Source organism: Xenopus tropicalis, chromosome 7 (genome assembly GCF_000004195.4).
Source record: "Xenopus tropicalis strain Nigerian chromosome 7, UCB_Xtro_10.0, whole genome shotgun sequence".
NCBI classification, from domain to species: Eukaryota; Metazoa; Chordata; class Amphibia; order Anura; family Pipidae; genus Xenopus; species Xenopus tropicalis.
In genome coordinates this window covers 105,146,465-105,169,063 of record NC_030683.2, presented here as the reverse complement: position 1 = coordinate 105,169,063, position 22,599 = coordinate 105,146,465, and the positions used below count along the sequence as shown (strand labels likewise).

Genomic DNA, 22,599 nt, shown 5'->3' with positions numbered 1-22,599 from the left:
AGCCAGACAGGTGGGGGGCCACAGAGAGGGGGGTCATGGGCTTTCACTAGAAGTAAAATCATAAAAGTGACATCACTAAACCCAGATTATAACTGAAAAGCACTGTTTAGAAGGATATCTTGTATACAGATATAAGATGCATTATCCAGAAACCATTATCCAGAAATAAGAGGCAATTTTAATAATTGGACAAAAGGGGCATTTGCCCAGGGCCCACCAGGGTCCACAAGCACACAAATTTGTTGGGGCAGTGTAGGCCCACCAATTAAATTTTGCCCAGGCCCTCATACAATAGTATCTTGTATTTGACCCCAGTTAAGATATAGGGGCCGATTCACTAAAGTGCGAAAAAACATGCGCTATTTTTAGCGTGGGCTAAAAATTTTACCGCTTCTTGATTTTGGCGACTTTTCGCACGATTCACTATTAGTACACTTGCGCTATTTTAGGCGCGGTATTTCATGCGATATTCTTGTCGCGATAAATAGCGTGCGCAGTATTTTCCGCATGCACTCTATTTATAGCATGCGCTAATTGTCGCGACATTACGCACGCGACAATCGACAGCATAAAAATGGCGACATTTTGCCCTGGGAAAGCACAGAGAGGTGCTGTATAAAAGTTTATTTGCAAAAAAAAACCCAAAAAACCAATAAAAATATAAGTAAGAAAAAAAAAGAAGTGCTAGAGATAATAAAATGGGGGGGGGGCATCTAAGAATATTTAGCCAAATACTTAGGGGTCCGTTTGCTAAAGTGGCTTAAATTAAGTGGGAGATTTTAGACACAGAATAAATGGCAAATATGTTATGGGCACTTTATTAAACGGGGACAAATATAATATTGCAATTATTCTGGCAACAAAACATTGGATTGGCAGTTATCACACTCGCCAGAAAATACACTACGTACTAATTAATGCAAGTTTTACTATTCAGCAAAATGGGCTCAAGACAAAATTGTTGGCAGAATATTTGCAAACATTTAAACCATATAGCATATTGATGCTGTTACTGATAAATGTAAGAGTGTAGGGGAAACTACATGAAAGTATGTATATCTTTATTTATAAAGCGCTACTTATGTACGCAGCGCTGTACAGTAGAATACATTAATACAAACAGGGGGTTAAGCAGCAATAAGTTAAGAGTCGAGGACACAAGAGGAAGGAGGTCCCTGCCCCGTAGAGCTTACAATCTATATGGTTTGAAGGAGACATAACTAAAAAGCCTTGGATGCCAGGACTATGACGGAACTAAAACTGCCAGCATGTCCTGCCCTAGCCACTGCAATATGGCACAAGATAGGAATTCTTATTTCTTATCAATAAAAGGTACAGACCTCACTACTGTTCCACCCAAAGCTCTCTGTGAGATCTGTGGTTGACAAGGCCTGCTGATCCAGCAGCAGAAGTTGAGCGAAGAGACGCTGTAACTGCAGGGGAATAATTCGCACCTGGAAATAGAAAAAAAATATGAAAAAGGAAAATACAATGAGAGGAAATAAGGAAATTCATCACCACGATGGGAAATCTGCTAAGAAAGTTGTGTCATTCAGCAATCGTAAGTCAAAAAAGTATGGTACTCTGTTATCTAGATCAGTGCTGCCCAACTTCTGTGGTACCAAGGGCTGGAATTTTTTTGGCCTATGTGGTGGAGGGCTGATAAGGGAAGCCCTTGTTTTAAACTGCACCCACTTGAAAGCACATCCATGTTATCACAAGAGCTTTTAAGACCAAACCCACATTAATGGTAGTTGTGCAGCAAAACCCCAATGGTTGGTGCTCACTGCAGGGATATCACCATTCAATCATATGTAAAAGAAGTTATTACATCATATTAAGCCACACCCTTAAATCCATATGCCTTATCCTCTCTGTGGACAGCAAATCAATCCCCAGCACACCTTAGAGACCTCCTAATAACTATTTCCAAATGCTAACATTTGGAAATAGGTTCACCTTCCACAGGCAGCACAGGGCAGGCAGAGCATGGAACATAAAGGCAGCATAGAGCAGGCAGAGTATGGGACACACAGGCAGCATAGGGTAGAAAGAATATGGCACACACAGGCAGCATAGGGTGGAAAGAATATGGCACACACAGGCAGCATAGAGCAGGCAGAGTACGGGACACACAGGCAGCATAGAGCAGGCAGAGTACGGGACACACAGGCAGCATAGAGCAGGCAGAGTATGGGACACACAGGCAGCATAGAGCAGAGAGAGTATGGCACACACAGGCAGGGCAGGCAGCATATGGCACACACACACAAGCAGTGTAGGGCAGGCAGAGTATGGGACACACGGGCGGCGTAAGGCAGGCAGATTATGGCACACGCAGGCAGCATAGGGCAGGCAGATTATGGCACACACAGGCAGCATAGGGCAGGCAAAAAATGGCACAAACAGGCAGCATAGGGCAGGCAGAAAATGGCACAAACAGGCAGCATAGGGCAGGCAAGGTATGGCACACACAGGCAGCATAGGGCAGGCAGAGTATGGCACACACAGGCAGCATAGGACAGGCAGAGTATGACACACATAGGCAGCATAGGGCAGGCAAGGTATGGCACACACAGGCAGCATAGGGCAGGCAGAGTATGGCACACACAGGCAGCATAGGGCAGGCAGAGTATGGCACATACAGGCAGCATAGGGCAGGCAGAGTATGGCACACACAGGAAGCATAGGGCAGGCAAAAAATGGCACAAACAGGCAGCATAGGGCAGGCAGAGTATGACACACATAGGCAGCATAGGGCAGGCAGAGTATGGGGCACACAAGCAGCATAGGGGAGGCAGAGAATGGGATACACAGGCAGCATAGGGCAGGCAAAGTATGACACACAAATTAATTCCAGCTTGTAATGCAACAAAATGTAGGATAAATACTGAAAGGCACTGTAAATGTATGTTAACACTTCAGTTTCCCCTAATTGCTTCTGGGATGCAGGAAAGAAGCTTTTATTTTCAAAATAGCTTGGCTAGCCCAACAGTTCAGTTTTGGCCGAAAAGTGTTCCCCATTACCTTGGGGTACTATTCATAATATACAACCTGAGTTGTACTCTTGGCATTCAAAAATGGCCCTGCCATTTCATGTAGAGAGGCCCAAAAAGCCCCTTACAGGGCCAGTTGATAGTGACTGTCTACAACATCTTACAGTAGCCCCTCTGACATTTGTCAGAATCCACTGATTGCCAGTCTGTGCCTGTCTTAATACTTTACCACTGCATTCATTTAACTTTACTTTCCCTGATTTAGCCAGTTGCAGTTGTTCCCTTGTACAGAGCTGCCTCTTGTACCTGTGTCACACACTGCTGTTAATCCCAGGCCCTGTATCTACATCCATCCTACAAAACTGTGTTTAACACCTTGTGTTGAAAAACAATTACCTGAGACTCTGGCGTGTCTTTCTCCTCCAGTGATCCAAGTTCTTTAGGACCCAAAGCAAAAAGGGCTTCTGTTACAATATAAAAGAGAAAAAAATGCAGTCAAAGAATACTGTGATATTGTTTACTTTTATTATTTTTTTTTATTTTACTTTATTGACAATGTTCTGTATTCAAAAGTACACAAGGCAATATTAAGAAAGTAAAGGTTCATCCTTGCAATGAGTAAGCTCTATATTATAGTGTCTGGGGACAAGCATTTTAGTGTTCCCAGACCTCTACTGATTATATTCTATAATTGCAAAAAGTATGCCTTTGTTTGCTTTAAAGTGATAGAAAAAAAAAAATTATCAACGAAGTATAAAAACTGAATGAGAAAAGAAAAAATAAAACAGGACTATTTTTAACTTGACTTCTTTTCTCCCCCCTGGTCCATCTATTCTTCACTCTTGTACCAGATAAAGTTAATTACTTCCAGTCTGAGCGTAAGGCGGTTGCAGTTCCTAAAGGTACCTTGGTGGATATCCCTGGTGACTATTTGTATGTCTGCCAGCGATTTAACAAATATCCAGGGGGTCCTTATTTTTTTAAATTGCTTTTGTCTATGATTTTTCATATACCAGCAGGATCCAGTTTATTTCGTTTTTGAGCTGCGGATTTCATAATGGTGAGTTTCGAGTAATTAGAATCTTGGTAGGTTTGCTTAAGTTTGGGATGGGAAGTCCTAGTAATGCATTTTGCGGCAACTTGTGGATGTTAAAGCCAGCAACTGAATATATAATCTCAGACTCTGATCCAAAATCTTCTAACCCTAGGACATTGCCACCATGTGTGGGTAAGCTGTACCCTCCTCTCCAACATCCTCTGAAGCATAATGAGCTATATGCACTGTTTATCTTATGTACTCTGGATAGGACCAAATACCATCTTAGTAGGGATTTGTAGCCAGACTCCAATAATAAAGTGTTGATGGAGCTATGGGCTACTAAATCCCAATTTTTTTGCCATTTCTGCTCATGTGAATATCCAAAGTCTTTTTCCCCATGCCTCCTTATATGAAAGGGTTGAAGTAAATGAACTTTCTATAAGAGTTCGATATAAGCAGCATATACGCACCATTTAGCGTAAGGTTGAGTTATACACATTGATTCTAAATAGGAAGACAGAGGGGTATACTGTCCTTAATGCTTTGAATTAAGAAAATGGGACCTGAATGAATCTACACTGTTCCGGAGGGTGAGGTGAGTAGGTTTGATGAAACCTTTCCCATGTAAAAGGGCCAGAGTGTCCATACATATGCTTTAGAGTTTTAAGGCCCTTTAACCCCCACCCTTGAAATGCTCTCCTGTATACACCCCAGATTTGGAAAGTGTTTTCCAACATTGAGAATAGACTGTTAAGCCTAGAGAAATAGGGTACGCAGGGCATAGCATTAAGTGCAATTGGATAGAATTGATTTCCATAATGGAAGATAGTTTATTTTATAAAGGTTAAGTTATATTAGACGGTATCTTGACTCCAATATATTTTAAGTAAGAAGGCAAAGTTTAGCTGAAGCAATTTGTAAGGGGTTTGGTAATCATCATAAGTATATTGTCCTAATAGATATATTATTATTATTATTATTATTAACATTTATTTATAAAGCGCCAACATATTCCGCAGCGCTGTACAATAAGTGGGTTTATACATTGGACATACAGAGTAACAAAGAAAGCAATCAATAACCGATACAAGAGGGGAAGAGAACCCTGCCCAAAAGAGCTTACAATCTATAAGGAGAAAGGGTTGAGACACAAGGTGTGGGAATGGGCATGACCAGAGTTGTGAGAGGTGTGGCACAGGGTATTGCTAAACTAGATTAGGGTAAGCTTCTCTAAATAAATGAGTTTTTAGAGATCTCTTGAAGGCAGAGAGATTGGGAGAAAGTCTGATAAATTGTGGGAGCGAATTTCAGAGAAGGGGGGCAGCCCTTGCACAGTCTGGAATGTGAGTGTGTGAGGAGGGAATGAGAGAGGAGTTGAGGAGCAGGTCAGTAGAGGAGCGTAACAAGCGGGTTGGATGGTACCTAGAGATGAGTTCAGAGATGTAGGGTGGGGCAGAGTTATGGACTGCTTTGTATGTGAGAGTCATTAGTTTGAATTTTATCCTGGATGGTAGGGGAAACCAGTGCAGAGATTGGCAGAGTGGCATGGCAGAGGAGGAGCGGTTGGAGAGGTATATGAGCCTGGCAGCAGTATTCATTATGGACTGGAGAGGGGACAGACTTTGGAGGGGAAGGCCAATTAACAGGGAGTTACAGTAGTCCAGGCGAGATATTATAAGAGAGTGAATCAGAATTTTGGCAGCATCTTGGGTGATAAATGATCGTATTTTCGAAATATTTCTTAGGTGAAAGTGACATGATTTGGTAAGTGATTGGATATGAGGAGTGAAGGACAGGGCAGAATCAAGGATAACCCCAAGGCACCGGGCCTGGGGAGATGGGGTGATGGTAGAGTTGTTAACCGTTATAGATACCTCGGGAACAATGTGGGCGTTGGATGGGGGAAAGAGGACCAATTCAGTCTTAGAGAGGTTTAATTTAAGATAACGTTGGGACATCCAAGTGGAGATAGCGGGCAGGCAGGAAGAGACACGAGTTAGAAGCTCTGGGTTGAGGTCAGGAGAGGAAAGATAGATCTGAGTATCATCAGCATAGAGGTGGTACTGAAAGCCAAAAGAATTGATTAATTTGCTACATTTTATGTTGTGTGTGGGTCAGAGAGAGGCCACTTATATTAACGTTTTTTCGCATACATGATGCCAGAGGTTCCAATGTTGTATAAACAAAGTTGGGGAAAGAGGGCATCCTTGCCTCGTCCCTCCGAATAGAGGAAAAGAATCGAATGTAAAAGGACCCCATTGTGCAACCGCAGTAGGGGAGTTTTTTTATTACATGGCAAAATTTATCTTTAATTGTTTACTTTTATTCTGATAAAAGGGGAGGTAATGTCAAAATCTTAACTCAGTGTTTATGTATAGTCCTAAGACAGGAAAGCACTATAACTAGGCATGCACCGAATCCAGGATTCAGTTTGGTATTCGGCCAAGATTCTGCTTTTTTCAGTGCACTCCTTGCCGAACCTGAAAAAAACAGTAGAACATTTTTAATGGGTTTTTATTGCAAATGTATTTTATTTGGTCTAAATAACACACACAAGAATTATGATTTTTGATTTTACATCCTCTTTAATGAATACCTTTTTTTGTCACTGCAAACAAACCATAATTTTCTACCATCCTATGTTAAAGTCACAGGAGATGGTTTTCAGCCTTCTGCAGCTCGCAATCAAAACCTTTTGGCCGCCCCTGTACATATGATACCATGGTCTGCAGAACCTTCTTACCAGAAATTGCATCCTGAAACCCCAGATGGATGTTGGGCAAAGTATAAAACCAAGGTCCATGTTGCTGCACTACATAGCAATGAATCCAAGGCATATTCAAGGCTCTAGTGAAATGCACCAACACCCATACACAGGAGGCTAACATTCCATCTAGCGTGCTTCCACAATGGCAGAACAAATCTACTAGCAAGTCAGTCCACTTAGCAATTTCATCTGGCCCCATCTTGCAGGGATCAGATGTAAGAACCACCAGAGCAAAGGAGGTAATAAAGGGTTTGTTGTTCTTTACATGATTGAGCACTTGGCTTAAAGAGCGTAAGGCCTTCACCTTATATTTTTGACACAGGCAAAAGAATGTAAGACTACTTCCTGATTAATGTAAATGAATGTAAAACTTCATAGATGACCTACAAATGAAACCCATTCCTGTGCAGTAGACCACTATACCTAATTCACTAAATACAAACTAATTCATATACAGATGCCCAAGGAGTGCATCCAAACCAAATAAAAAACAGTTGTGTATCAAAACAGCTGTGATGCTTATAATGCATTTTGCATTAAAAAAAAAAAAAGAAATGACCAAACCTCTGAATTCTGGTGTAAAAAACAGGGTCCGCAGAAGAGAATTCAGGTAACAGGTGCCACCTTGATTCCTCAGTCCACTAAGCCTTGTGTCTCCTTGTGGCTCTGGGGTCTTTGAATCTCTGGGGTGGGATTTCTTGCCATTCGTGTTTGGACTGCTTGGAAGGATTGAAAAGTCTTCATCTTCCTCAAATAGGTCTCCAAACATCTTGCAGCGCAGAAGTTAGTAGGAGTAACCTTGGTATGGAAAATAAAACTATTATATCTATAATCTATTTTTGGAGCAAGTGATGTCCATTCTGACCACTTTCACCTGCTAAATTGCCAAAACAAGCAATAAACAAAATAATACTGGAGTGTAACTAATTATCAACATTTAAGAGCTTGCCTTCACATTTTATTCATTTCTAAATACTCAATCGTTCATGTTGCAGTTTCTCAATGTTTATCAGCTTTAGTTAATACATATTCATGGACTGAGTCCAAAAACTCTAAGCCTAAGTACTTACACATAACCTGAAAACAGAAAGGTATCAACAAAAAGCATATACAGTGGCTTGCAAAAGTATTCGGCCCCCTTGAACTTTTCCACATTTTGTCCCATTACAGCCACAAACATGAATCAATTTTATTGGAATTCCATGTGAAAGACCAATACAAAGTGGTGTACACGTGAGAAGTGGAACGAAAATCATACATGATTCCAAACATTTTTTTACAAATAAATAACTGCAAAGTGGGGTGTGCGGAATTATTCAGCCCCCTGAGTCAATACTTGAACCACCTTTTGCTGCAATTACAGCTGCCAGGCTTTTAGGGTATGTTTCTACCAGCTTTGCACATCTAGAGACTGAAATCCTTGCCCATTCTTCTTTGCAAAACAGCTCCAGCTCAGTCAGATTAGATGGGCAGCGTTTGTGAACAGCAGTTTTCAGATCTTGCCACAGATTCTCGATTGGATTTAGATCTGGACTGTGACTGGGCCATTCTAACACATGGATATGTTTTGTTTTAAACCATTCCATTGTTGCCCTGGCTTTATGTTTAGGGTCGTTGTCCTGCTGGAAGGTGAACCTCCGCCCCAGTCTCAAGTCTTTTGCAGACTCCAAGAGGTTTTCTTCCAAGATTGCCCTGTATTTGGCTCCATCCATCTTCCCATCAACTCTGAGCAGCTTCCCTGTCCCTGCTGAAGAGAAGCCCCCCCAGAGCATGATGCTGCCACCACCCTATGTGACAGTGGGGATGGTGTGTTCAGAGTGATGTGCAGTGTTAGTTTTCCGCCACACATAGCGTTTTGCATTTTGGCCAAAAAGTTCCATTTTGGTCTCATCTGACCAGAGCACCTTCTTCCACATGTTTGCTGTGTCCCCCACATGGCTTGTGGCAAACTGTTAACAATGGCTTTCTTCTTGCCACTCTTCCATAAAGGCCAACTTTGTGCAGTGCACGACTAATAGTTGTCCTATGGACAGATTCTCCCACCGGAGCTGTAGATCTCTGCAGCTCGTCCAGAGTCACCATGGGCCTCTTGGCTGCATTTCTGATCAGCGATCTCCTTGTTCGGCCTGTGAGTTTAGGTGGACGGCCTTGTCTTGGTAGGTTTACAGTTGTGCCATTCTCCTTCCATTTCTGGATGATCACTTGAACAGTGCTCCGTGGGATGTTCAAGGCTTTGGAAATCTTTTTGTAGCCTAAGCCTGCTTTAAATTTCTCAATAACTTTATCCCTGACCTGTCTGGTGTGTTCTTTGGACTTCATGGTGTTGTTGCTCCCAATACTCTCTTAGACAACCTCTGAGGCCGTCACAGAGCAGCTGTAATTGTACTGACATTAGATTACACACAGGTGCACTCTATTTAGTCATTAGCACTCATCAGGCAATGTCTATGGGCAACTGACTGCACTCAGACCAAAGGGGGCTGAATAATTACGCACACCCCACTTTGCAGTTATTTATTTGTAAAAAATGTTTGGAATCATGTATGATTTTCGTTCCACTTCTCACGTGTACACCACTTTGTATTGGTCTTTCACGTGGAATTCCAATAAAATTGATTCATGTTTGTGGCTGTAATGGGACAAAATGTGGAAAAGTTCAAGGCGGCCAAATACTTTTGCAAGCCACTGTACTTACAATTAATGAGCTGTAAATACTCCATGTACCATGGTGATATCATTATGTTACAAATAGTTATTATTCAAAAGATCAATGAAGTAAATTACAAGGGCTGTTGGGGAAGGGTGGTAAGTGCGAAAGTAGTGTGACATACAGTAATATAGAGTTGGTGAAGATGAGAAGCAGAGTGATAGGTAAATGGCTGGTAGGTGATTGCAGGGGTAATTTTATAATAAATATATTTAGGATAAACTTTCAAAAAAATTGTCGGTATTAGAAAAAGTATTTACTTAAATAATGGCAATTACATTTTCAATAGCGTCAATTTTATGCACCGAAAATCTACAATACATTTTAAGACAACCTGAAAATTAGGGGTTACAGGGTTGATGGTAAACCCAACCCAGAAACTACATTTCTGCTTAAAAGTAGAAATTGATGGAACAAGGGAGCTATATACCAAGTAAACTTACTCACTTTACTTTTGATAAAGTTATAGAGAGTTTTGTGAGTTTAGTTTTTGTTCAAAGAGGGTGAGAATAGTCTATAAGGGTTGCATTTTGGAATATATGGCAGATGCTGCATAAGACATCATACATTTAGGACACTGTTGATTTGTAGCATGTTTTAGCAGCACTCACTGCCATTTTCATATTCAGAAATCACATAATACCAACACAGAAGTGGTTAATAGCATCAGCATATCATATAACTCTTTTGATGTCCCCATTATTTCCCATTTTCCCCATATGTTCCACTGTCTACAGCTAATTTTCTTTACACTCCTTGCCTTTTTTTTAATGTTGTCCCCCTTCCCATTTTCTGGCCTTCACAACAACTACATTCACTAGCCCATTTCACTTTCTTATTCATTCTCTCCTTGTAGTCCCCTCTATCCCTACATATCCCCATATCCTTGCTTTTAGTCATTTTTTAATTTTCTCTCTCTCATTTCTCCAGAACTAGCCCAAGTTGCTCACCTCCAGGGCCAGACTGGGAGTAAAAAGCAGCCCTGGTAAATAAAAACAGCTCTCCGGTTTTGCCTTTCTGTGGATATCTGGTTTCTAGGATCATATCTAAACTAGCAACCAGGTGAGATGTGGTACTGAGTAACAATAGCCTCTCGGAGCAATAGTTTTTTGGCTGCCTGAAAGCATAAAGAGGCAGAAGAGGGCAGCAAATAATTAAAAAATAAATCAATAAAAAAAAATATATATATTTAAAAACACACTTTATTCTTTAAAGTTTTATTCCACAAACATTAGCACTACCTCCACCATCCCCTGAATTGTGCATCCAGTTAACTACCAGAAGTTTCACAGTTATTCATGTACCCCCCTACTCACTTAAGATTCTGGTCACCTGAGACTTGAGCTGTAAGATTTCAGGATGCAAGGTCTCAGAAGACATTGCTGATAAATGTAACTCCCCACTCTGACTAAGGGTCAGCTTGCCCCAGGATAGAGGTGATGCCACATGAATTGGTGTATGTGTATATAGAGCAATGTGGCAGCACATAGGTGTTGTTTCAATCCCTGCCCATCAATGCAAATGGCTATGGCCTCTCCCTCTGGTTTAGAATACCCCGCAGAGTGAGCGGGGAGGCAGGTAGGAATCGCGCCAGGGAGGACGGGAGAGAAATAACAGAGGGCACAGCACCGCTGATACTAATTAAGCAGCCACTTTTCTAGGCAAGTGCAGTGCCGCCGTGCGAAAGAACAGACTGAGGCTGCTGCTTCCATCTTTGTACCGTAGCTACACGAAGTAGTGGATATTGAAGTAGCGGCCAGTCTGCGCAGTTTAGCCGAAACTTCCAACACGACAAGGAAGGAGAGCTGTCAGAGAGGGGTATGGCTATTCCTTACTGCAATGTGACAAGGAAGGAGAGCTGTCAGAGAGGGGTATGTCTATTCCTTACTGCAATGTGACAAGGAAGGAGTGCTGTCAGAGAGGGGTATGTTTATTCCTTACTGCAATGTGACAAGGAAGGAGTGCTGTCAGAGAGGGGTATGTCTATTCCTTACTGCAATGTGACAAGGAAGGAGTGCTGTCAGAGAGGGGTATGTCTATTCCTTACTGCAATGTGACAAGGAAGGAGTGCTGTCAGAGAGGGGTATGTCTATTCCTTACTGCAATGTGACAAGGAAGGAGTGCTGTCAGAGAGGGGTATGTCTATTCCTTACTGCAATGTGACAAGGAAGGAGTGCTGTCAGAGAGGGGTATGTCTATTCCTTACTGCAATGTGACAAGGAAGGAGTGCTGTCAGAGAGGGGTATGTCTATTCCTTACTGCAATGTGACAAGGAAGGAGTGCTGTCAGAGAGGGGTATGTCTATTCCTTACTGCAATGTGACAAGGAAGGAGAGCTGTCAGAGAGGGGTATGTCTATTCCTTACTGCAATGTGACAAGGAAGGAGTGCTGTCAGAGAGGGGTATGTCTATTCCTTACTGCAATGTGACAAGGAAGGAGAGCTGTCAGAGAGGGGAATGTCTATTCCTTACTGCAATGTGACAAGGAAGGAGAGCTGTCAGAGAGGGGTATGTCTATTCCTTACTGCAATGTGACAAGGAAGGAGAGCTGTCAGAGAGGGGAATGTCTATTCCTTCCACACAGCTTAGGAGGTGCCGCTGCCCAGTCAGAGAGGTACAAAGTACAAAGCTGGGGAGGGGGCATGGCATTTGGGAGATCAGATGTGAGGGAGGGCAGTGTGATAAGGACAGGGCTGCAAAGAGGTACAGGGCTGCTGGTGGGACACATCAGGAGATATATATAGTCAGGAGCAGGGGCAATGGCAATGGGATATGTACTGGGGGAGGAGAGTTTTGTGTTATATATGCAGAACTGCCCTGTGTCGGACTGGGACCCCAGGGACCCACGGGAAAACCTTAAAACATGGGCCCACTCTCCAAACTATTATTGCTCCTTTCCTCACTCAACCACTTTATTATCCTAGTCTATTTTTATTAACATGCTAGCATCTATCCCATCATCTATTTCTCTTCTTTGTTCCCATTCTGAAATAGGGAATGACCATGAAGTGGGCCAAATGGTAAGGAGCAGGAGGGCCCACTGACCCTTGGACCCACCGGGAGTTTTCCTGGTATCCTGGTGGGCCAGTCCGACACTGTGCACGGGGCCGCGCGGTGTAATATGCACGAGCCCGCTCGGTGTAATGTGCACGGGCCCGCTGGGCAGCAGTGAGACATGTACAGAACTGTTGGGGAAATAGTAAGTAATCTTTATGAGGCTGGTGGGTACCCAAACACTTATAAGCAGGGCCGCCATCAGAAACTTTGGGCCCCCTTATAAGTTATCAAAATTTTGGCTACACCCCTTGTTTGATATTATTCTATAATAAGCAGTTTATATAAATAATTTAATGTGCTAATAAACTGTCAGTTCATTGAGGCTCAGTGGAGTTTGCCCTAAATTTAAACCCAACACACCTTCCTGCCCCTGCTCTGTGCTGTCATTGCTTGATTTGGAAGTTACGTAAGTTTTTGCATGAATTTCAATCAAAAAGGTTAGAAGATTGGCAAACTAGGGATTCAGTGAATGTGCCTACTTAGAAATGGAGCCTGGCCCTTCTAAAGCTACATATTGGGCTCAGGTTAAGGGTGTATTTCCAGTATTTCACATGTTGGTCTTTGGATGGAAAGGTCATTCTTCTGTTACACAATAGTCTCCCGGGCACTCCTTGAGAATTCAGCTGATATTTATGTACCTTGGAACAAAGAAGAGCTTTTAGGCAGCAGTTTCCATGTTTCAGTCATGCAATTACTTGGATACTGAAACATTTGCTTCTATTTTAGGAAATCATCTAATAAAATGAGGAGAAAGTACTGTGACTGAGGAAAGTTTTAGTGGTTGGAGGTCACAACAGGCACAATAGTGGGTGAAGCATCAGGGGAACAGAGTGAAATTAGGTTCTTCTAGCTCCTACCTGTTCAGGTACAGTTATATGCTGAAGTGTCATATAACTTTTACTTGTACAATTATGCATCTGACGTTCCCTCTCTGTGCACTGATGATGGGAGGCCATGATGCTGCATGGTTTGAGCCCAAATGATTGGAACTTTAGGAAGTTCCTCAGCTGCCAATAAACTATAAAGCCATCAACACGGTGCCCTGGCAGATGAAACTTTCAAACATGACAGATTATCTGCAATAGAACAGGATCTGTCAATTCTGTCTTTCCAGCATGGCACACATGCCCAGGTGGTTGGTATATGGGCAAAATTTACCATGTATGGCCAACTTTAGAAGCATTGTTATTTCTTTAAAGGAGAAGGAAAGGCTAAGTCACTTGGGGGTGCCAAAATGTTAGGCACCCCCAAGTGACTTTAATCGCTTACCTTGTACCCCAGGCTGGCGCCCCTGTTAGGAGAACACTGCACCAGCCCGGGGTAGCTGTAGCAATTGCTTCTTTCTTCCACGTTTCTTCTGCCGGCAAGATCCCTGGGCCGGCGCACGCGCATTAGAGTGAAGAGCCGACTTTCTTGTTAAAGTTTGGCTTTTCACTCTAAAGCTCATGCGCAAGCGCGCCAACGCGGAAGTAGGAAGCGGTCGCTGCTACCCCGGGCTGGTGCTGTTCTCTCTTAACAGAGGCACCAGCCTGGGGTACAAGGTAAGCGGTTAAAATTCACTTGGGGGTGCCTAACTTTTTGGCACCCCCAAGTGACTTAGCCTTTCCTGCTCCTTTAAAGGTGCTGTCTTCATTTTTTAACATTGCCCTACCCTGGGTTATAACTAAAGAGAAAACAGACCCTGTGGTTGATGGGGGCATAGGGATGTAGAGGGCCCAGTAAGGCCCTAAATAATGAGCCTTTTTAATATAGCTTGGTAAAATAAGTCAATGTACTAAGTTTTGGGGCCCTACATTGAATTTTCTGTGGGGCCTAGTAACATCTAGTTACGCCACTGGCTCTGCCCTGTTATATGTTCCTACAGGTTGAGAAAGCAACCCTGTAACAGGCATCATTAGTTTATATTACTAGACTACAGCTTAGACTGTCAGCAGCCCACTGACTGGTGTATACACGCAATCCTCTGCTTACCAGATTTCCAGTTTAATAACTGGAAATTCAGCTCTTAGAGTCACCAGGAGTGTCTTTTTCCCATCCCTGGTAGCTTGAGGGGCACTGCTATCCTGTCATACTTGGGCAGTTGCAGTTCTGTATTGAGCATGCCCCAAATCTAGATTTACAGAGGAGCCCAGCATAAAATAACTGTGGGCTGCTCCACACAAAAGTACTCCGGGCATTTTTTAAATGGGACAAGCATGAATGGGAAGTAGTGATGAGCGAATCTGTACCATTTCGCTTTGCCAAAAAATTCGCAAATGTTGTGGCCCCATCAAAAAATGTAATGCGTGTGAAAAAATGAAGCAGTCGCGTCAAAAAATGTTGCGTGGCAAAAAAATTTGCCAAAAAAGTTTTGTTCATTTTTTGGCAAAGCAAAATAGATTCACTCAGCACTAGCATGCAGTACACAAATTTGTCTAAAATACACAAAAATGCTTTATGAAAATATGTGCCCATTGAAGGTTGGCTAAGCCTGGTTGTTGGACATATTGGTTCAAGGGCCCCATGGTAGTTCAATCTCACCATAACTGGTGGGCTTTCAGATGTATTTAGTAAAGCAAATAGACTGCCTCCAACAGTCACACCCTAAAGCTGGCCAAACAGTCAGATTCACTAGTGTTGGCAAGGTTGTCATAAGCATAACTGTGGCCGATTTAGCCACCTATATGCTGAGCCAAAGTGAGCTGATTGGCGCTAGGATTTGATCATTACATGTGACCTACAGAGACCCGAAGAATGAGGACAGCATCAGCACCCCAAATAAGTTAGAAGGAATATGGTCTCTAAATAAATATGAATAGTTTTACTCCCAGCCTAGCTCTGGCTAAATGCTATCTCCTTACTAGGAAAACAAAGCATGTTTCTAAACAATAGTTATGAGTTAGCGGCTACCAGGGGCGGGCCAAGCCGTCCGGGCGCCCTAGGCAACCCGGTCGGCCACCTCGCCCGCCCTGCCCCGCCCCGTCCGTTGGCGCGCATGCGCAGTTCGGGGGGGGGGTGCGATGCAGTGGGACATTGCCCCCCATTAGCGGCGGGGGCAATGGCAAAGTAGGGAAACTAGGGGTAGGTAGCAGAGGCTTCTGCCTGGCGCCCCCTAATCATTGCGCCCTAGGCAGCTGCCTCTTCTGCCTACCCCTAGTTCCGGGCCCTGGCGGCTACGGACCTGTATAATCATGGGGTTTATACTATTATTGTCCTTGACAATGAATACAAATCCTCCCTTCTCTATCCCACCCCAGCCCCAGATTTGTCCTAATCTTCTTTCCTTGCCCAGCCCCAGCTCTCAGTGTTTGCCATTCAAAACCATAATTCTTGCCAGGTCTTTTATTTTTTCTTTGAGAGCCCAGCCTCTGCCTTGGCCTGCTCCCTCCCATGCTCCAACCTTCCCCAGTCTATTCTATCCTCCTTCTAAAAGATTCTCTCCAGAATCCAACTCTTGTTAACTGCTGTGGTCAGTGACCCCCATTTTAAAGGTGGAAAAGATCAAAAGAAGAAGGAACAAAACTCAAAAACGATACAAAAAATAGATAATGAAGACCAACTGAAAAGTTCCTTAGAATTGGCCATTCTATAATATACTAAAAACTGTGCAGCCCAATGATTTCCATTCAGGATGTGGCATCATTGCTGCAGGATCTTGGCAAACTGGCAATCTGGGCGGCTAAGATGGGCAGATGAGATTCAATGTTGATTATCGTATGCATGCAGGTCACTTATACCCTTAAAGGGATTGTTCACTTTTTGAAATTTCCTACGGAAAATGGTAAAAGTGGTAAAAGGACTTTGCAAAAAGGTGAACTGCCCCTTTAATGGCACTGGGTTAGGTATAACCATGATGCTGGAGGACCATGGGGTACTGGTAGGTCATAAGCTTGGCTGCAGCAAGCAATGCCAGTCATCAAAGTTTGCCCTGTATTAATAGGGGTTTGAAAGGTGTATGTCAAAGAAGAGGAGGGTCATTTACTGGCTGCATCCTCAAACTGATGATAGATTAAGTAAGGCTGGGGGTTGTGAAGCCTGCGACCCTCCAAATACTGATATTAGAACTTTGCTGGTGCTGCCATACAGTCAGACAGCTGACATTTAAACCTAATCTGCTAGATGAGGCAATATTAAAGTAAATGGCAGCACAGGTATTTCATCAATAGGAAAAAAACCTGTTGTTCCTAAACATAAACTAACAACAATGTGCTACACATTCCTTGCTTGGAAAGAGAACATGTAACATAAACAAAACACATAATGTCACAAAGGATTTGAAACCCTAGCTAGGAACTCACTTGACCCTTTGATAAAGGTGCTCATGTAAACACTGCCTTCTGTATTAGGGCAAGATAGACTATGTAGGAACCAAACATTTATAAGTAGAAAAGACTGATAGTCTATGGTTGGCATGGGCACTGGCAGTTGCACTTTATCAGCAGAGGTGTCACTGGTATAATAAACACCATCAAATGCAACTTTCGCCATGTAACTTGCTCTTCTGTAGCAACAGTCACTCCTACCTACAACTGCTCCATTTTTTCCATAAAATAAAAAATACATTGGGCAAAATGCCTGAAATCCACCATGTACCATCTATGGGTTTCTCTAATCCTGTAGGGGTGCTACAGTGCTACAGCATATGCCAACATTTCTAAAGGACCTCCCTACCTTTGCTGGGGCAATTAACCGCCCACCCCTCAGAAAAGTCATAGCACCCCATTCCCGAATAAGCCACACGGTTTGACACCTCATTAATAGGTCTACAACAAACGGTTGTTAATTGCCCCTGCTGGGGCAATTAACCGCCAACCCCTCAGAAAAGTCATAGCAACCCATTTCCGAATAAGCCGCACTGTTTGACACCTCATTCATGGGTCTACGACAAACGGTTGTTACTTGCCCCTTCTGGGGCAATTAACCGCCAACCCCTCAGAAAAGTCATAGCAACCCATTCCCGAATAAGCTGCACTGTTTGACACCTCATTCATGGGTCTAGGACAAATGGTGGTTAATTGCCCCTGCTGGGGCAATTAACCGCCCACCCCTCAGAAAAGTCATAGCACCCCATTCCCGAATAAGCCGCACGGTTTGACACCTCATTCATGGGTCTACGACAAACGGTTGTAAATTGCCCCTGCTGGGGAAAACTAACCGCCAACCCCTCAGAAAAGTCATAGCAACCCATTCCCGAATAACCCGCACGGTTTGACACCTCATTCATGGGTCTACGACAAACAGTTGTTAATTGCCCCTGCTGGGGCAATTAACCGCCCAACCCTCAGAAAAGTCATAGCACCCCATTCCCGAATAAGCTGCACGGTTTGACACCTCATTCATGGGTCTACGACAAACGGTTGTTAATTGCCCCTACTGGGGCAAATAACCGCCAACCCCTCAGAAAAGTCATAGCAACCCATTCCCGAATAAGCCGCACTGTTTGACACCTCATTCATGGGTCTACGACAAACGGTTGTTAATTGCCCCTACTGGGGCAATTAACCGCCCAGCCCTCAGAAAAGTCATAGCACCCCATTCCCGAATAAGCCGCACGGTTTGACACCTCATTCATGGGTCTACGACAAACGGTTGTTACTTGCCCCTTCTGGGGCAATTAACCGCCAACCCCTCAGAAAAGTCATAGCAACCCATTCCCGAATAAGCCGCACTGTTTGACACCTCATTCATTGGTCTAGGACAAACGGTGGTTAATTGCCCCTGCTGGGGCAATTAACCGCCCACCCCTCAGAAAAGTCATAGCACCCCATTCCCGAATAAGCCGCATGGTTTGACACCTCATTCATGTGTCTACGACAAACGGTTGTAAATTGCCCCTGCTGGGGAAAAATAACCGCCAACCCCTCAGAAAAGTCATAGCAACCCATTCCCGAATAAGCCGCACGGTTTGACACCTCATTCATGGGTCTACGACAAACGGTTGTTAATTGCCCCTACTGGGGCAAATAACCGCCAACCCCTCAGAAAAGTCATAGCAACCCATTCCCGAATAAGCCGCACTGTTTGACACCTCATTCATGGGTCTACGACAAACGGTTGTTAATTGCCCCTGCTGGGCAATTAACCGCCCACCCCTCAGAAAAGTTATAGCGCCCCATTCCCGAATAAGCCGCACGGTTTGACACCTCATTCATGGGTCTACGACAAACGGTTGTTAATTGCCCCTGCTGGGGCAATTAACCGCCCACCCCTAAGAAAAGTCATAGCAACCCATTCCCGAATAAGCCGCACGGTTTGACACCTCATTCATGGGTCTACGACAAACGGTTGTTAATTGCCCCTGCTGGGGCAATTAACCGCCAACCGCTCAGAAAAGTCACAGCAACCCATTTCCGAATAAGCTGCACTGTTTGACACCTCATTCATGGGTCTAGGACAAACGGTGATTAATTGCCCCTGCTGGGGCAATTTACCGCCCACCCCTCAGAAAAGTCATAGCAACCCATTCCCGAATAAGCCGCACGGTTTGACACCTCATTCATGGGTCTACGACAAACGGTTGTTAATTGCCCCTACTGGGGCAATTAACCGCCAACCGCTCAGAAAAGTCACAGCAACCCATTTCCGAATAAGCCGCACTGTTTGACACCTCATTCATGGGTCTAGGACAAACGGTGATTAATTGCCCCTGCTGGGGCAATTAACCGCCCACCCCTCAGAAAAGTCATAGCAACCCATTCCCGAATAAGCCGCACGGTTTGACACCTCATTCATGGGTCTACGACAAACGGTTGTTAATTGCCCCTGCTGGGGCAATTAACCGCCAACCGCTCAGAAAAGTCATAGCAACCCATTTCCGAATAAGCCGCACTGTTTGACACCTCATTCATGGGTCTACGACAAACGGTTGTTAATTGCCCCTGCTGGGGCAATTAACCGCCAACCCCTCAGAAAAGTCATAGCAACCCATTCCCGAATAAGCCGCATGGTTTGACACCTCATTCATGGGTCTACGACAAACGGTTGTTAATTGCCCCTACTGGGGCAATTAACCGCCAACCCCTCAGAAAAGTCATAGCAACCCATTCCCAAATAAGCCGCACTGTTTGACACCTCATTCATGGGTCTACGACAAACGGTTGTTAATTGCCCCTGCTGGGGCAATTAACCGCCCACCCCTCTGAAAAGTCATAGCACCCCATTCCCGAATAAGCCGCACTGTTTGACACCTCATTCATGGGTCTACGACAAACGGTTGTTAATTGCCCCTGCTGGGGCAATTAACCGCCAACCCCTCAGAAAAGTCATAGCAACCCATTCCCGAATAAGCCGCACGGTTTGACACCTCATTCATGGGTCTACGACAAACGGTTGTTAATTGCCCCTGCTGGGGCAATTAACCGCCCCCCCTCAGAAAAGTCATAGCAACCCATTCCCGAATAAGCCGCACGGTTTGACACCTCATTCATGGTTCTACGATAAACGGTTGTTAATTGCCCCTACTGGGGCAATTAACCGCCAACCCTTCAGAAAAGTCATAGCAACCCATTCCCGAATAAGCCGCACTGTTTGACACCTCATTCATGGGTCTAGGACAAAAGGTGGTAAATTGCCCCTGCTGGGGCAATTAACCGCCCACCCCTCAGAAAAGTCATTGCACCCCATTCCCGAATAAGCCGCATGGTTTGACACCTCATTCATGGGTCTACGACAAACGGTTGTTAATTGCCCCTACTGGGGCAAATAACCGCCAACCCCTCAGAAAAGCCATAGCAACCCATTCCCGAATAAGCCGCACTGTTTGACACCTCATTCATGGGTCTACGACAAACGGTTGTTAATTGCCCCTACTGGGGCAATTAACCGCCCAGCCCTCAGAAAAGTCATAGCACCCCATTCCCGAATAAGCCGCACTGTTTGACACCTCATTCATGGGTCTACGACAAACGGTTGTTACTTGCCCCTTCAGGGGCAATTAACCGCCAACCCCTCAGAAAAGTCATAGCAACCCATTCCCGAATAAGTCGCACTGTTTGACACCTCATTCATGGGTCTAGGACAAAGGGTAGTTAATTGCCCCTGCTGGGGCAATTAACCGCCCATCCCTCAGATAAATCATAGCAACCCATTCCCGAATAAGCCGCACGGTTTGACACCTCATTCATGGGTCAACGACAAACGGTTGTTAATTGCCCCTGCTGGGGCAATTAACCGCCCACCCCTCAGAAAAGTCATAGCAACCCATTGCCGAATAAGCCGCACGGTTTGACACCTCATTCATGGGTCTACGAAAAACGGTGCGGGACTAAGTCAAAGTTGGTCTCAATGTTCAGTCTACGGGCGGATAATTGCCCACTGGTGGGGCAATTAACCTCCCACCCCTCAGATCTCTCCCAGAATCCCCAATCAGAGCTGCAGTCTGTAGTCCTATAACTATCACTGGCCTACGTGTCCCAGCATCCCCTATCAGAGCTACAGCCTGTAGTCCAATAACTGTCACTGGCCTACGTGTCCCAGCATCCCCTATTAGAGCTGCAGCCTGTAGTCCTATAACTGTCACTGGCCTACGTGTCCCAGCATCCCCTATTAGAGCTGCAGCCTGTAGTCCTATAACTGTCACTGGCCTACGTGTCCCAGCATCCCCTATTAGAGCTGCAGCCTGTAGTCCTATAACTGTCACTGGCCTACGTGTCCCAGCATCCCCTATCACAGCTGCAGCCTGTAGTCCAATATCTGTCACTGACCTATGTGTCCCAGCATCCCCTATCAGAGCTGCAGTCTGTTGTCCTATAACTGTCACTGGCCTACATGTCCCAGCATCCCCTATCAGAGCTGCAGCCTGTAGTCCTATATCTGTCACTGGCCTACATGTCCCAGCATCCCCTATCAGTGCTGCAGCCTGTAGTCCTATAACTGTCACTGACCTATGTGTTCCAGCATCCCCTATCACAGCTGCAGCCTGTAGTCCTATATCTGTCACTGACCTACATGTCCCAGCATCCCCTATCAGAGCTGCAGTCTGTTGTCCTATAACTGTCACTGGCCTACATGTCCCAGCATCCCTTATCAGAGCTGAAGTCTGTAGTCCTATAACTGTCACTGGCCTACATGTCCCAGCATCCCCTATCAGAGCTGCAGCCTGTAGTCCTATATCTGTCACTGACCTACATGTCCCAGCATCCCCTATCAGAGCTGCAGTCTGTTGTCCTATAACTGTCACTGGCCTACATGTCCCAGCATCTCTTATCAGAGCTGAAGTCTGTAGTCCTATAACTGTCACTGGCCTACATGTCCCAGCATCCCTTATCAGAGCTGAAGTCTGTAGTCCTATAACTGTCACTGGCCTACATGTCCCAGCATCCCTTATCAGAGCTGAAGTCTGTAGTCCTATAATTGTCACTGGCCTACGTGTCCCAGCATCCCCTATCAGAGCTGCAGCCTGTAGTCCTATATCTGTCACTGACCTATGTGTCCCAGCATCCCCTATCACAGCTGCAGCCTGTAGTCCTATAACTGTCAATGGCCTATGTGTCCCAGCATCCCCTATCACAGCTGCAGCCTGTAGTCCTATATCTGTCACTGGCCTACGTGTCCCAACATCCCCTATCACAGCTGCAGCCTTTAGTCCTATAACTGTTACTGGCCTACGTGTCCCAGCATCCCCTATCACAGCTGCAGCCTATAGTCCTATAACTGTTACTGGCCTACGTGTCCCAGCATCCCCTATCACAGCTGCAGCCTGTAGTCCTATAACTGTCACTGGCCTACGTGTCCCAGCATCCCCTATCACAGCTGTAGCCTGTAGTCCTATATCTGTCACTGACCTACGTGTCCCAGCATCCCCTATCACAGCTGTAGCCTGTAGTCCAAAATCTGTCACTGACCTATGTGTCCCAGCATCCCCTATCAGAGCTGCAGTCTGTTGACCTATAACTGTCACTGGCCTACATGTCCCAGCATCCCCTATCAGAGCTGCAGCCTGTAGTCCTATAACTGTCACTGGCCTACATGTCCCAGCATCCCCTATCAGAGCTACAGCCTGTAGTCCTATAACTGTCACTGGCCTACATGTCCCAGCATCCCCTATCAGAGCTGCA

General features: G+C 44.8%; 1 protein-coding gene across 4 annotated transcripts in view; it reads right to left on the bottom strand.

Annotated features, from left to right (window-relative positions):
* Positions 1–1,307: 1,307 nt before the first annotated feature.
* LOC116412254 (ubiquitin carboxyl-terminal hydrolase 40-like) overlaps positions 1,308–22,599 on the bottom strand; it is a 62,685-nt gene continuing 41,393 nt past the window's right edge. For 2 of the 4 annotated variants that reach the window (XM_031906050.1, XM_031906051.1), the window contains 4 exons: positions 7,367–7,600; positions 6,450–6,515; positions 3,393–3,460; positions 1,308–1,454 (listed from right to left, as the gene is read on the bottom strand). In XM_031906050.1, the coding sequence (XP_031761910.1) occupies positions 1,323–1,454; positions 3,393–3,460; positions 6,450–6,515; positions 7,367–7,571 (471 nt within the window). In that variant the 5' untranslated portion in view covers positions 7,572–7,600 and the 3' untranslated portion in view covers positions 1,308–1,322. Of the gene's footprint in view, positions 1,455–3,392; positions 3,461–6,396; positions 6,516–7,366; positions 7,601–22,599 lie in introns of all 4 variants that reach the window. The other 2 variants (XR_004223619.1, XM_031906052.1) reach the window with 2 other exon arrangements.